The 16,829-nt window shown below is 36.1% G+C and overlaps 1 protein-coding gene, 1 long non-coding RNA gene and 1 pseudogene across 3 annotated transcripts in view; 1 reads left to right on the top strand and 2 right to left on the bottom strand.

Moving 5' to 3' along the window:
• Nucleotides 1-8,135: 8,135 nt before the first annotated feature.
• Nucleotides 8,136-11,270, bottom strand: LOC145115530 (uncharacterized). The gene is made up of 6 exons (XM_079051823.1): nucleotides 10,134-11,270; nucleotides 9,948-10,063; nucleotides 9,535-9,859; nucleotides 9,177-9,371; nucleotides 8,949-9,049; nucleotides 8,136-8,690 (listed from the first exon to the last, which is right to left on the bottom strand). Exons 1-6 carry the CDS (start codon nucleotides 11,181-11,183, stop codon nucleotides 8,255-8,257), a joined length of 2,223 nt encoding a protein of 740 aa, XP_078907949.1. The 5' UTR covers nucleotides 11,184-11,270; the 3' UTR covers nucleotides 8,136-8,254.
• Nucleotides 11,271-11,603: 333 nt separating this feature from the next.
• LOC145112222 (peroxiredoxin-2B-like) lies at nucleotides 11,604-13,690 on the bottom strand (annotated as a pseudogene).
• Nucleotides 13,691-15,412: 1,722 nt separating this feature from the next.
• Nucleotides 15,413-16,829, top strand: part of LOC145112906 (uncharacterized) — a 3,396-nt gene continuing 1,979 nt past the window's right edge. Inside the window, exons 1-2 of one of the 2 annotated variants that reach the window (XR_013710678.1) lie at nucleotides 15,413-15,824; nucleotides 16,640-16,756. This is a non-coding gene — a long non-coding RNA (uncharacterized LOC145112906). Of the gene's footprint in view, nucleotides 15,825-16,636; nucleotides 16,757-16,829 lie in introns of both variants that reach the window. The other variant, XR_013710677.1, reaches the window with a different exon arrangement.

The following is a 16,829-nucleotide window of genomic DNA, read 5'->3' as shown; positions in this document are numbered from 1 at the left end:
ATATATGCTCGTTGATTGTTCAAACATGTATAATTGTTGAACTTTTGTATAGATCGCGCAAGTGAAAATGTTGAACTTCCCAGGAAAACCCGATGTTTTCCCAATACATAAAATACAATGACTTCTCTATTGTTATACCGATACGTCGAATGATTTTGATTACCCGGGTGGCGTTGGATTAATTAGGGTTTGTGAGTTGTTTTAATCACGCATTAAAGAAAATGACTAGTTTATAACTACGGATTACGAACGATCCTTAAAGGCGTCGGCCGTTACTACTCACTTAATCCACCCACCATGATTACTCTTGTTTAACGCCCTGAATCTATTTACTTTGATTTCTCATAAGCCCAACAACCGAGGAGAAAGGAGAGTACGAAGTCCCGTTATTTCCATGAGTTATTTAAGGCTATCGGGAATGCGAAAGACACGTTGGCCCAACTCGCATTTGACTTCTTGACCTTACTAGTAGTACTAATGGGCCAATAGGGCCCGACAGCACACTAGAGCCAGCGAAAGTCCTTTTACATGAAATCGGGTCATGAGAGGCCCAATAACACATAAGCACATTCCCTTTGGGCCCAAAGATCATGTTAATGGGCTAGCAAGGGCCAACAAGCATGATATGAAACTTTCAAGCCCAAAGTTTGTAAGTTAGCTTATCATAGTTATCGCGTGTCTAACGAATGGCTTTGGTTTGACGATTTCGTTTTATTATTTATTCGAGACCGAATCAATTCGTTCTGTAACGATATTTGTTACTGGGAGTGTAATTGTTTTCCGTTTTGTCGGTAGCCGTGGATCTTGTATTTTGTATTAATGAACTTAATTTGTTTGAAAATGGAATTTGACCTTTTCACCACCTTTATTTCATAAAATAACGCTTTTGGTCCTCTCATATAAAAGAATTTCATTTTTAGTCCTTAAAACCCTTTTCTTGACACTTTTGTATTATTTATTTGAAGAAAACACGATTTTAACCCAAAACTTATTTTGTTGACAGCTTCAGCCCCTTCAAAATAGTGTTTCACGGTTAGGAACTCATTTTCACAACTTTTACAGTTTTGACCCAAAATCTAAAAAGTTTACATTTTTGGTCCTTTTTGATAGTGAAAAGCATTTTGACCCTTATAAACATTTGTTATGCTAATTACCCCCTGTTTTACAGAAAGTTACATTTTCAGCCCCTTAAACTTATCATTTTCGCATTTTGAGGCTTATTGGGCCGAGAAGCCCATAATTAGCCCATTAGGCTATAAATTTACATTTTAAGTCCCTTGAAATTCCTAATGTTCAGAAAAATATTTATAGAAACTGTTTTGACCCTTTTAACCCTCAAGAAACCGTGACTTGTTGATTTTACCCCAAGTTTGTATTTTTGACAATTTAAGCCCAAAAATGGGTTTTATGTTAGAATTTGTTCATCATGACCTTATAAGCTATTATTCTTGACTTGTTTAGTGTAAGATAGCTTAAGTTATGTTTGTTTCCTTTCTCATGTCTTAGATCTCGGGTTTACACCCTTTTTGGTAACATATTCATCATAATACACATGAAACCACACACATACATGCATCAAATCACACATAGCATACATATACACATAGATCTACACATTTTTCTTGTATTCTCCCCCATAAAACTCATAAAAACCGAAAAGAAAGGGGTATGAAGCTCACCTTGAGTGTGGTTTCGGTTTTTGAAGGAAAAGATGAAGAAGAATTCGATCCTAGCAACCTTTCTTGGAGGATCTCGAACTTAGATGTTTCTAAGGTGCAAGATCACAAGTGTTGTATGAGATAAGGAAGATTGTTGGTAAAATGAAGAAGATATGTTATGAATCAAAGAGATAACTTACCAAAGATGTGAACTACTTGATGAAAACCTCTTGAATCACAAGCAAAACTCGAGATTTTTGGATGAAAAGGAAGATATGTGTCTTAAGTGATTTAGAGAGAATTTTTGTGAGGTGTGTGTGTTTCTTTGTGTCTTCGGCCGAGAGCAAAATAGAGATGAGAGGAGAGAGTGAGATTCCATGGAAATATGAGAAGTGCATGGATGTTTGAAGTGTAATGCTTAGTTATCCCACATACAAAAATGATGTGGCATGCAAAAAGTCAACTCTTCCTTTCTTTTGGGCTTGGGCCGAGAATGGAGGGGGGAAAGGAAAGAATTTGGGCCCTTAAATTCTTAAGCCCAAATTATAGATAATTTAGATAACTTTTGGCCCAAAGTAAATCAAGAAATGATTTTTATAACCTATTAGGGCTAAATTAGGTTAGTTATGGTCCAATAAGGTCCATTTAGGTATTTTATTTCATTCTAGGCCCAATCATGGCCCAAAATGTTAAAATAAATGAAAGTGGGTCCAATTAGAGCCCTTTTAAGAGTTCTAAGCCCAAAATAGTCAAATTGGAAGCTTATTGGTCCATTGGGCCCAATAAGGAAATCCTAGTCCAAAATGGACTTAAACAAGGATTTCTAAGGTTCTCCAATTCTTTGTTGACTATTTGAACGTTTGTATGAAGTGTTAGATTGAAGTTTTGTTGTTATTGAATAAGCATCCTACATGCTTTCACATTGTTGGTTCACATTTGTTATCATTGTTAAATGTTTACAAGGCATCGAATTTCCTAGTTGTGACATCATCCCCCCGTTAGAGGGAATTTCGTCCCGAAATTCTTTTGAAAGCTAGATTTGAGAATGCTAGAATAGATGAGGGTACTTCTGCTTCATTTGATCTTCGCGTTCCCACGTGAATTCTGGCCGACGCTTCGCATTCCACCGTACTTTCACAATCGGAATGCGACTTTGCTTGGTACGCTTCACCTCCCTGTCCATGATTTCGACTAGTTCTTCTACGAACAGGAGATTCTCGTTGATTTCAATTTCATCAAGGGGAATGACGAGAGTTTCATCAGATAGGCACTTCTTTAGATTGGAAACATGGAACACGGGGTGTACACTGCTGAGCTCAGCGGGTAGCTGTAGTCTGTACGCCACTGGACCAATTCGGGCAAGAATCTCGAAAGGTCCAATGTATCGTGGATTCAATTTTCCCCGTTTTCCAAAACGAATAACTCCTTTCCAGGGGGAAACTTTTAACAGCACTCGATCCCCGACCTGAAACTCCAAGGGCTTTCGCCGTTTGTCTGCATAGCTCTTATGTCGGTCGCGTGATGCTTGTAGTCGAGCTCTGATTTGAACTATCTTTTCCATGGTTTCACGTATGATCTTCGGTCCCGTTAACGTCTTGTCTGATGCTAGTTCCCTCGCTAGCTGGGTGTCGCCCACCTCAGCCCAACACAACAGTGATCTACACTTACGTCCATATAGTGCCTCGAAAGGAGCAACTTTGATGCTCGAATGGTAACTGTTGTTGTATGAGAATTCAACTAAGGGTAAGTGGGTATCCCAGGACTTCCCAAAGTCTATCACACATGCGCGAAGCATGTCTTCAAGCGTCTGAATGGTTCGTTCGCTTTGACCATCCGTTTGTGGGTGATAAGCAGTGCTCATGTCGAGATGGGTTCCCAATGCTTTCTGAAGTGATTGCCAAAAACGTGAAGGGAACCTACTATCTCTGTCTGAGATGATAGACACTGGCACTCCGTGAAGTCTCACGATTTCTCGAATGTATATTCTTGTCAATCTCTCCATCTTGTAGGATTCTTTTATTGGCAGGAAATGAGCGGATTTCGTCAGTCGGTCGACTATCACCCATATAGTGTCCAATCCATCTGACGACTTGGGTAGCTTGGTTACAAAATCTATAGTAATCCTTTCCCATTTCCACTCGGGAATTACTGGTTGCTGTAATAACCCCGAGGGCTTCTGGTATTCCACCTTTACTTTGGCGCAAGTAAGGCATTTGCTAACATAGGTGGCAATCTCTGCCTTCATGTTAGGCCACCAATAATGTTGTTTAATATTCAAGTACATTTTGTCCGAACCCGGATGGATGGAGTATCGCGTCTTGTGAGCTTCATTCATGACTACCTCCCTAAATCCTCCAAGTTTAAGGACCCAAATACGGTTCATGAAATAATATACTCCGCCCTCTTTCATCTCGAAATTCTTCTCCATTCCGCGTAAAGCTTCGCTTGTTTTGTTCTCCGCCTTCATGGCATCTGACTGGGCTACCCTGATTTGAGTGGTTAGGTGAGATTGGATGGTTATTGAGAGAGTTTTCAGACGACGATTAGAGTACTCTTTCCGACTCAAGGCATCAGCTACCACGTTAGCCTTGCCTGGGTGGTACTTGATTTCACACTCGTAATCGTTTAATAGTTCAACCCATCTTTGTTGCCTCATATTCAGCTCTTTTTTATTCAAGATGTGCTGGAGACTCTTGTGGTCCGTGAAGATGGTGCACTTCGTACCATAAAGGTAGTGCCTCCAAATCTTCAGGGCGAAGACCACTGCTCCCAATTCCAGATCGTGGGTTGTATAATTCACTTCGTGTGTCTTTAGTTGTCGGGACGCGTAAGCTATCACTTTTCCACGCTGCATGAGATCGCAACCTAAACCCTGATTTGACGCGTCATAGTAGACTACGAAATCTTCTGTTCCCTCCGGTAGTGATAGTACCGGGGCACTGCAGAGTGCTTGCTTCAGAGTTCGGAATGCAGCTTCTTGTATGTCCGTCCATTTGAATGGTACGCCCTTTTGTGTAAGCGAGGTAAGTGGCTTGGCGATCTTAGAGAAGTTTTGAATGAACCTCCTGTAGTAACCTGCTAGACCTAAGAATTGGCGAATTTCTGTGGGTGTTGTCGGGACTGCCCATCCTTCGATGGCTTGGACCTTAGAAGGATCCACATGTATTCCTTCCCGACTAACAACATGACCCAAAAAGTTCACGCTACGGAGCCAGAACTCACACTTGGAGAGTTTTGCGTATAGCTTCTCAGTTCGCAGGGTTTCCAGGATTTTTCGGAGATGTTGGCCATGCTCTTCTTCGCTTTGAGAATAAACGAGAATGTCGTCAATGAAAACAATAACAAAGTTGTCGAGCAATGGTCGGCAGATTCGATTCATTAGGTCCATGAATGCGGCAGGGGCATTCGTTAGACCGAAGGGCATTACGAAAAATTCATAATGTCTGTATCGAGTTCGGAAAGCGGTTTTGGGAATATCCTCTTCCCGGACCTTGAGTTGATGGTACCCGGATCGCAGATCTATCTTAGAGAAGTAACTAGCTCCTTGGAGCTGGTCAAATAGATCGTCGATTCGTGGGAGTGGATAGCGATTTTTGACAGTGAGCTTATTCAGTTCTCTATAATCGATGCACATCCTAAAAGTTTTGTCCTTCTTCTTGACAAAGAGGACTGGAGCTCCCCATGGCGAAAAGTTGGGTCGGATGAATCCCTTGTCCAGGAGTTCACTGAGTTGGCTGGACAATTCCTGCATTTCAGCAGGAGCCAATCGGTAAGGCAATTTAGCGATGGGAGTAGCTCCTGGCACTAGGTCAATTCGAAACTCAATTTGCCTTTCTGGGGGTACTCCAGGAAGATCTTCAGAAAAGATGTCTGGGAATTTGCAAGCTACAGGAATATCTAGAATGTTAATCTCTTCCTTGGATTTATCCACTATGTGCGCCAGGAACGTCAAATCTTTCTTTTGCAGATGCTTCTGTGCGTGGACGCACGAGATGAGACGAAGGTTCATGCTGGGTTTGTCTCCGTAAATAACTAGGGTTTCATGATTTGGAAGGTGAAGGCGAACGGCCTTCTCGCGACACATAATTTCAGCATGGTGGGGGCTTAACCAGTCCATGCCAATAATCACATCAAAACTCCTAATGGAAACAGGCATTAAGTTTATTTGAAAGACGTGTTGATTTAGGGTTAGGGTACACCCGATATAGATCTCCCCAGTAGATTCTGTTTTCCCATTGGCCATTTCCACCGTAAAGGTTTCATTGAGCTTCTGGGGTTGTTGTTTTAACAAATGCTTAAACTTATTGCTCACAAAACTTCGTTCTACTCCGGTATCAAATAGGATGCATGCATAAGTATGGTTTAGGAGAAACGTACCGGTAACGACAGCAGGATCCTGAACCGCTTCTCCCTGACCTATGGTCAGCACCCTTCCTGTTCCTCCATTTCCGGGATTATTGTTGTTGGGGCAATTTCGACGGAAATGCCCAGTCCTTCCACATCCATAGCAGGTGTGGCTTGGTCCTGCATTGTTGCCGCCAATGTCGGTGTTGTTGTTGTTGTTGCGATTATTGTTGTTGTTGTTTCCCTGTTGTTGGTTCTGAGGAGGGTAGGTTCTGCAATACTTTGTCGTGTGCCCCTTCCGATTGCAACTGGTTCACTGCATCTCCCTGCATTCTCCATTATGATGGAGACCGCACTTGTTGCACTTGGGAAGATTACCGGAATAAGGCCTAGGGGCACTTGGAGCAGCTGAGGCTGGAGCATGTGGTGCGGGTAGAACTTGAGTGGTTGCAGCATTAACTGCCACTGTTTGCTGCTTCTTGGATGATTCGGCGCCTTGACGTCCCTTCCTCTTATTGTTCTTTCCTTTTTTGTTGTCATTTTCTTTCTTAACTTCAGCCTCCACTGGCTTCTCACCCTTCCTGTTGTTGTGGTCATACAGCTTCTTGGCCAATCTCTTGGCACTGTCGAATGTTTCGGGATTTGCAGCTATCACGTTTCCTTGGATCGGGGGGGGGGGGGGGGGGGGTTAGTCCCCAGATGAATCGCTCGATCTTCTTTCCTTCTGAGGTGATCATGCCAGGGCATAGCAGAGATAGTTCGCTAAACCTGGATATGTATGCATCTATATCCGTGTTTCGGACGGTGAGATTCCACAGCTCTTGTTCCATTTTCTGAATTTCGCCACGAGGGCAGTATTCGGCCATCAGCATTTCTTTCATCTCTGCCCATGGCATGGAATTGGCTACGGGAAGTGTCATGGCTTCCACGTGTCCGTTCCACCAAGTGAGCTCTTAGTCAACAAGAGTGCATGCGGCAAATTTCACCTTCATCTCCTCAGGGAATTCACATATCTCGAACACCGATTCCACCTTCTCGATCCATCGTTTCAGGGTAATCATTCCTCCAGTGCCGTTAAAGGTTCATGGTTTGGCGTTGGTGAAGTCCTTGTAGGAACATGTCTTGGTAGGTCCTTGATTCATCCCGTTGTTCGAACTTTCAGCCCCTTGTCCGTTGAGTCCTCCATTGTTCCCTTGGTGTATTTGTGCCATAGCCGCGGTGACTGCAACCGATACCGCTGCCTGAAAAGCAACAGAGTTGAACTCGGGCGGGTTTGGCTCAGGGTTTCCGCGGGTTGGTCGTCGAGGCATCTTTCTGCCATGGAACGGAAAGATGTTGAGTGTCTGCGCTTTTTGTGAGATTGTGATCCTATAAGCTAGGTGTGTGGCACGAACTTAAGTAATTTCACAAATTAGCACACAATCATGGATATGTAACACATAGCAGATTATAACATCACAGTAAAACATATAAAATTTTTCACTAATATTATCCGCACTTTGATACATGAAAATATTGCTCGAAAGAGCATACATAAGCGGTACAAGTTCGACAGCATAACGGCTCTATGAGTAGTGTAGTCACTTAAACATAGAGTCGGGGTACATAGCATAGATCCTAGTGACATAGTACTAAAGACTGATACAGCTGACCCTAGTCTCAATATTTTCAACGATTTGACAAAAAAACGATTTAACAAGAAACAAACGTAAAGAATTTCAATAGGATCTAACTAATTAGAGAAGGTTTCAATAACTCTTATGCTTAAAGAGTATCATACCATTAAATTTCTAACCAAAAAAATTATATATACACTAAAGTCTCATTATTTTCAACGATTTGACAAAAAAGTCATAAACTTTATTTTTTTGACAGTAAAGTCCTAATTGACGATTTGACAAAAAAGTCTTAAATTTTATTTTTTTTGACAAAAAAAATCCTAATTACCGGCTAACCGGGAAAAAAGGGTAAAAGTGTCAAAAACTGCCGTTAATTTGGACTTTACTGTCAAAAAATAAAGTTTATGACTTTCTTGTCAAATCGATGAAAATAATTGGACTTTACTGTATATATCCCTATATATATTAACAAATATATCATAAACACTTTTAAATAGTTATTTTTTGTAAGCACTTTTAAATTGGCAAGACATTTTCCCGTAGCTTAATTTATAGTAGCGGGATGAAAAATGAAACAAGTGTACAAAGTAAAATCAAAACAATTAATTCGTGCACAATCGCAAGTAAGAGAAACTATGTTGGTTTAAACTCGATGCCTTCCACAATAAGCCCTTTAAGCGACTCATTTTCAGAAAGGGTCAATCGAAGATACTTGTTAATCTCATTAATTGTAGTACCAGTTTGAAATTCCCATACTTGTACTTCCAACCAACCATCATTCCTTTGTTGTGGACGACCTTTCCTTTTGGGTCTATCCAATGGGTTGTGGGGTTTTTTATGAACCTTCGGGGGTTGAGGCAAAAGTAAATAGATATACCATGGAATTGTATTGTAAGAATTACTAGTATCATCCGATTTATCACTAACTCTTACAGGAGGCTCAAATCCATAATGGTTTTCTTCCAACTTGTAAACAAGGTAAATTGCATATGTTGTTTGAGGTGACAACATTTTGGGTCTGCAGTCTATCCAAAAGCCGCCACGAGGACCAAAAGCCACTTTCCCAAATCTGCAAAAAGATATATCTTAGATTTAATAGTACTACTAGAATATGATAACATACCCGCATACTCATGCGAACTAAAGACTTACAAAGTTGTAGTTCATAAATTTTCTTAAAATAGAGAAACACAATAACCAATAGCTGCATGATTAATGCTTCTAACTTTAAAAACGTATGTTACAAACCCATTTTCTAGATTGAACATCCATGGTCAGTGAGTCACTAATCCTGTATTGTAAATTAGTAGGAGCTAGAGGAAAGAACCTCGAATCAGGTGATGACCTCCATTTCCAATCTCGTATTCCTAAAGCCATTCTTGCCGATAGCATATGACATTTCTTCCCATTTTTTTCAAGTGAAAACCACTGTCAATCAATAAATTTGTAAGTACTTGTAGCCGAATTCTAGAGTTTTTCCTTTTCAAGTGTCTATCAATATGTGAAGGAACTCAAAAATGATAGGAATTGAATGAATCATTCATATAAAAAATACCTCTTCACCATCATTGATTGGGAACCCTTTGCAAAGAATATAGTAGAGTTCCTTCTTTGTTGTCCATTGTAGACTATCTTTTGAACACTTGATGATGTCTTGATGATCACTTGGCAAATTTTTTTCCCAATTTGTGTCGGAATGTGATTTGGTTTGTATATCCACCTCCTTTTCTTCTAACACTTGATACTCCACCTACAAAACTTACACATTTTCATCGAATATGCAACATAACTCCTATTCTCCAAATGTGAGTGAGCTATAAACAAAATGATTTACTTTCTTCGAAATGTTTGAAACACTAGAAACAACATAAACTAAATGAAGTAAATGAATAAACTATTATATGTTGGCTTACTCTCTCCTGAGGCCGAAATTCGATGCCTTCTACTGCCAATGGTTTTTGGCATTCAAATGTAATTTCATGATCAACATTTCTCCTGTCGCTAGTAAACTGATACAATTCAGCCATCAGATGCCCATCTTCTCTCTTATGTGCAAAGTATGCAGTCGATGATTTTGTCTCCCCAGCCAATATGTAATCAACTCCTACATATTCCTTACTTTTCGAGCCAAGACTACACACAAGGTTTACTGTGTATGTGATATTTAGTGACAAAAATTGTGTTCTCACATGTGTTTTAAATTTAGAACAATACGGCATAGTGTAGACCTCTTTATATCTACAAAGAGTTGTAGCAAATAATGCATTAGTATATACTCATGAAATAGTCGGAACAAAACCTAGAAACAAAAGGGGGAACAACTTACATTGCTTTATCTCGATCATAATTAGCACGCACAGGAGGTACTACGTCAATAGGAATCAAACATTCTGCTGCAGGTATCATTTCGAGGTGATTTCCATTCTTATCTAACGAAAACCACTGTTCATTAAGTAGGATATGAGTACATAAGAAAAATAATCTAAAGGATCATATAGACATAGATAATTACCGTTTTGCCCCCATTGACGAAGATTCCTTCGGAGAGAAGCAACTTTAGTTCCTCTTTGGATCTGTAGAGCAAAGGAGGTGCCGCAGTTTTACTCATATCTTCATAGTCGAATGGTTGTTCCACCTCTTCGGAAATCTCCTGAAACCAAAGTGCAATCACAAGTTTTTCCACAACATGAGACATCTTTGGTCGTTTTTCACGAGATTTCTGCAAACATCGATAGGCAATGTCTGAAAATGTTTCCAATGACCTCATACCAATGTGATGTTTTAGATCTTCAAAGATGATTTCATCTAACTTTTTTTGTTTGAAACTCTTTTTCCACATTGGCACTAAACTCTGAAAATGATTATTGTTATTTTCAAAACATAGTCTCCCACACAACACTTCAAACAAGACCACGCCAAAAGAATATACATCTGACTCTTTAGTTAGGATGCTCATCTCCACACACATCGGATCTACATATCCAAACGTACCAACAGCATTGGACACTAGAAATGTGTGTTTCTGATTTGCAGGTCCAATTTTCGACAATCCCATGTCAGAAATTTTAGCATTCCAATTCTCATCCAGTAAGATGTTGGAACTTTTAATATCACGATGTAGAACTCTTTCTCGTGTCTCCTTGGGATCATGAAGGTAGCACAATCCGGTCGCAGCCCCAAGGCATATTTTGAGACGATGACTCCATGTGAGAGTAGTGTTGCTTAAATGACGATCAAGGCTTCCATGATATGCATGCTCGTATCCCAGGATCTTCTCACCATCTTCGTCACAAAATCCCAAGAGAGATATGAGATTTTCATGTGTGTAACGAGAAAGCATCAGGATCTCTTTCCAGAACTCAGGGTCACCTTGCCCATAGTTACGATCTAGACGCTTAAAAGCAACCATGCTTTGTCCCTTAGGGAGAGAGAGTACTCCTTTGTACACCTTCCCAAATCCACCTCTCCCAATTATGTTGCTGTCATCAAAGTTTCCGGTGGCTGACTTTACCTCTTTGAGTTGGATTTTAAGATGTTGAAACTCGTCCAAGAATGCCTCCATTAATTATTTGTTGAGAAAATGGTAACTAGAACATTCAACTCGGTGTGTTGAAAGCAATTGCAAGTACTTGGACGGAATTATGATATACCTGCTGAAATTGGAAGAGATGCCTTTTGTGTGGATGAGATTCATGAGATATCCTGATCATACATTATTGCATAAAATATATTATTTTATAGTAAATTTGCTGGCAGGTCCGTTTATTTGACTTTAACTTTTTTTTGGAGTTAATACGGTCAATAGTCAACATTAATCTACCAGCATTTTTTTGTGTTAATGGGCTCGAAAATTGTCTAAAATGTTTTCAAATGGTTACATTTTTTTTAAAAACATTCATGTTATCAATGTATAGTATTAAATATATATTATTAATGTAATAAGTTTTGTAATCTTGCTTTTAAAAAAAATCTAGCTTTTCAATTTTAACATAATAACACAATTTATTAGAATATTTTAGCATTACATTGACCACCAACACCTCCAAATTAATTGTATCATGTACCTACACACGACATTAAAATCAAACACCCACCACATCAAAATCAAACATGTATCGGTTGGTTGCTAGCGAGAATCCAGGCCCCACATCACCATTAATCCATTCTCAGTAAGAACATCATGATGATTTATTTGAAAAGTCCAAGTAAAAGAGTTTTTCCATTCGACCAATCCAAGAAATGATGACTCTAGTCAACTGCTTCCAAGACAAATAATCAAGAAGTTCTAGTTTTGGACAATTGAGTAACCATGGTGGGATTTGGTCTTTGAGGGCACAATTCGTGATTGCAAAAACCATTAATCTGTCAAACTCGTTTACAAATTATGGGAGTTCTTCACATTGAAAGTTTTTTGTTAGAATCAAGGTGGTGACATTATTGCATTGTTGTAGAACGGAAAAGGCCTAAGGTAAATTCATGATTTCGTTGTTTGAAAATCTGCTCCCGAACAAAGGTAACGATTCGAGGTTGGAAAGCTTAATGAAGTGAAAGCCCCAAATCAAAGCGCTAACAAATCACATGAAACGGATTCAAAGAGCTTTAAGCATGTCATCTGAAACACTTGAAGTGAAAGCCCCGCCTTCTTCAAGATTCAATAACTTCACAACACCATCTTCAACTAGCATCACATACCTCCTTGATCTAACCTCTAATCCAATCGGCTTATCGCTCAAATCTAATTCACACCTAATTGCCTTCGCGAAATCCCCTTTTCCATCCCTCAATAGCGGCACTTCATCGCTGATGTTCAAATCAGCCTTCCATGCCTTCATCACGAAGGCATCGTTAACTGAAATACAAGTGATTGTGTCGACGCCCTTTGATTTTAGTTCGTTGGATTTCTCGACGAATTTGGGGAGGTGTTTCTAGGAGCAAGTGGGTGTGAATGTGTCGGGGACGACAAAGACGATGGCTTTTTGGATTTGGTGAGATCGATATCGTGGTGGTTTGAAGTTTGTCATCGGAGTCGAAGTAGGATAAGGTTATGTCGGGGAGTTTATCCCCAATGGAGATAGTGGCGGTGATTTTGGTGTGGCGGAGTATCTAGTGGCGTGACCAGTGGGTGAGGTGTAAGGGAGAGATGGAGGAAGAGAATATGAGAGAGCGGTGGTTGGCATGGAGGAAGAGAATGTGAAAAAAAGGTCTCGTGTTTTTTAGATAGATAAGGACTATTTGTTTGTAAAAGACAAAGGGTATCTTCGTCATTTCACATACAATTAACAAGATTTGTTTACAAGGTGACCACTAGGTTATAACCCGTAGAAACCACGGTAGGTAAGTTAAAAATTTTATATAGACCAAAAAATTAATAATTGTAAAAAAAAGCATTTGATTCTGGATGGTAAATGACTACAATTTTATTTGATAAGTAAAATAAACATAACACTTTAACATAGATTTTGAAAGAGAAATTAAATATCCTCCTACTTTTATTCTTACAAATCCTCCTACCAAATTAAATAATGACATTTGTCATTTTAGTATACTTAAATATCATTAAATGAGCATTAAATGTGACACATGTCCTCATTTAATTGAGTAGAAAGATTTGTAGGAACAAATAGTAGGAGGATATTTAATTTCTCATTTTGAAATACTTTCTTGAACGCAACATTGAAAGTTTTATTAGTCAAATTACCATCCTTATCTAAAATCAATAACTTCAATCCTTCTCTGTTCTTTACTCCGGATAAAGTAACATATTGTGAGAAAAACGGTTCTCGCAAAAACAACCTAACATTATTCAACGATTGGCCCTGACTTTTATTTAGTCATAGCGAAACAAACCGATAGGGGAAATTGTCTCATATTGAACTTGTAAGGAATTTTGTTGTCTGAAGGTGTTAAAGACAACCTTGAAATAAAAACTCGATGTTCAATGTTCCTTCCAGTTAAGACCAATATTTCTATGACACGATTACCCAATGACACCACCTGAAATCTAGAAAATTATAGCAAAATATTGATAAAAAATTAGTTGTAAGAAAAATGCACCGTAATCTTGATCATAAGTAATGTTTAATTAATTTGATAAGTAAAATAAACATAACACTTAGATTTTGAAATAGTTCTTTGTACACAACATTAAAAGCTTTATTAATCAAATTATCATCGTTATATTGTATATATTGTACCGAAAAGTTTAAAAGATATATATCTTAAGCATAATATGTTATAAAGCGGTAGTGAAAATTTATTTATCTGTTGTCTTTGTAGACATTTTTAAATAATAATTATGTAGTTAAAAAGAGAATAAATATATAATTATATCTCTGTGAGGAATGACATTTGAAATTTAAAAAAGAAACAATATATTATAATTAAAATAAGGAAATTTTTGATATATATTATTATGAAAATTACATACATATATATATATATATATATATATATATATATATATATATATATAAAAGAATTATTTTGTAAGCAATAACAAAAAGATATAGATTATATATTTTAATATGTACAAATTGCCTTGGGTATAATAGAAATAGTAATAATAAAAATAGTAACTTCGAGTCCATAAAACAAAAAATTCATATAACATTATTCGCAATATTTTTTGGTATTTTTGTTAATTACAATGTTATTTATATATCATATTCAAAATTAGTTTCATATAGTGAGCAATGATCATTAATACGATTAAGAAAAATATTATGAAATTAAAATTACACACACACATATATATATATATATATATATATATATATATATATATATATATATATATATATATATATATATAGGTTCAGGTTCATTTGAGACCATTCTAATTTTGTGAGACCGTGAGACCAAATCTAAAAATAATTTTAAAATGCAAAATAAATAGAAAAATCCAAAAATTCTTTTTTTAAATATTATTTTCGGAACTTGAATTAACTAAAATAAATAAAAATAAATAAAAAAAATCCCGTTTTTTTTAAAATACATGAAATATTCTAATAGAATATTACACTGTACATATTTTAAAAAATAATTTTAAAATGCAAAATAAATGGAAAAATCTAAAAATTCTTTTTTTAAATATTATTTTCGGAACTTGAATTAACTAAAAAAAAATAAAAAAAAATCCCGTTTTTTTTTTAAAATACGTGAAATATTCTAATAAAATATTACACTGTACATATTCTAAAAAATAATTTTAAAATGCAAAATAAATGGAAAAATCCAAAAATTCTTTTTTTAAATATTATTTTCGGAACCTGAATTAACTAAAAAAATAAAATAAAATAAAATAAAATAAAATAAATGCATCTCACGGTCTCACAAAATTAGGCTGTCTCAAATGAACCTAACTATATATATATATATATATATATATATATATATATATATATATATATATATATATATATATATATATATATCGGGTTAGGTTATTTTGTTTTCACTATCTATTATGTGCATGTATGATTGATTCTGGACCAATCATTTTAGTTATATTAAGAAAATAATTAATGCATATTACATGTTGAAGATATAATGGATATTAATTACATCTTCAGCATTTAATATGCATTAATTATTTTCTTAAAATAACTAAAATGATTGGTTCAGAATTAATCATACATGCACATAATATATATATATATATATATATATATATATATATATATATATATATATATATATATATATATATATATATATATATATATATATAAACGTATATATAAAATCTACTATTTATATATATTTATTGTAAATTACATTTCCCTAAATAAGTTTAACCCTAAAAACATTCATTCTTCCGGCAGATATTCTAGACTCTATCGTTTCTATTTTTTTTTCTTCCTGAAATCGCATACACCAATTGTTGTGTTCGATTTCTACATTTCAATGTACTGATCTCTTGTAATCGGAGATTTCATCGACTTCGTAGCGGCCTTACAGTGTAGCCACCCCACTACCACAATTTCTTAATAGCATAATCGGGAATAAATATATGTTTGAAATCCAAAATCGAAAGGAATACAAATCCAATTTCGTAATAGTTAGTAGAGCAGAAAGATACCTGGAAAGCGATTTCAGTCTGTTGCTAAAGTTATGAAGAAAAAATGGCGTCCTTGTGGTCTGATTTTGGAATATGTTGGCTGTTGGATTTCAACGATGAAGATATGGCGACGATGAAAAAGAGGTAAAATTACTAATTTCGTTTTTGTAGAAGATGAGATTCAACGTACTCCCTGTATTTATTATTTGAATTTTGATTGTATTTCAAAATTAAATCTTGAATTGTTATTGTTTAAGTGTGAAATTTTGAAAGTTATGCTTCTGAAGTTTCATTTTCGTTCATACATTCTCGCTTGTTCTCTTAAATCTATGTATTATTTTCAAATAATGAGATTTTAATGTTGGTGCCTACAACAATGAACATATGATGGGAGTGTAAAATTAGGTTTCCTATTCTCAAAATATGTGAATGAAAATTGTTATGTTTTGGTGTAAGCTTGCTAAGATAAGTAACAAATTAGTGTATTAGGCAAAATTTTAGTGGTATTTTGGTTGAGAAATTATATGTAATATGTATGAAATGAAAAAGTTGGTTATTTGATTATATGTGTGTAAGCATATTGAGGAAAGTGGAATGTTGTGTAGGAGACAGGGGAATTGAAAAAAAAAATTATTATATTTATATGAAAGTGGAATGCTATAAGAGACATACAGTTGAAAGAACATTAATATTTTAAGGAATACAAATTAAAATAGTAAAAGTAAAATGTGCTCAATATAGCAAGATTTTTTTTTTCTTTGATTTGAACATGTGTTTGTGTGTTTGTAAGATGTAATGAAAGTCTATTGCAATTAGAAAGTATATGAACAAAAAATTAAAAGAAACAATTAAATTACATTGTAATATATTTTTTGATATTTTGATAGCATTGTATATTCATACTTTTTTTATATATAAAAAAAACACGTTTACAAATGTATGTTTTGTTATTGTAGCAGCAAATCTCCATAATCATAAAGCATGATGGTGTTTATTGAGTCGAGTGTTGAAGAGTATGTTGCATTCAACAATAGCTTAGAGAATCTCACATGATTTATTTTCACATCTTATGAAAGGTATGTCATTTCCACAAATATATTAAAATCCATCAATCCAGCATAATAAACAATTATATTATTAAAAGTACAA

Source organism: Lactuca virosa, chromosome 5, assembly GCF_052849685.1.
Source record: "Lactuca virosa cultivar CGN04683 chromosome 5, Lactuca_virosa_CGN04683_v6, whole genome shotgun sequence".
Classification (NCBI taxonomy): Eukaryota; Viridiplantae; Streptophyta; class Magnoliopsida; order Asterales; family Asteraceae; genus Lactuca; species Lactuca virosa.
Note: the sequence above shows the minus strand (reverse complement) of the source record. Positions and strands in the feature narration are given on the sequence as shown.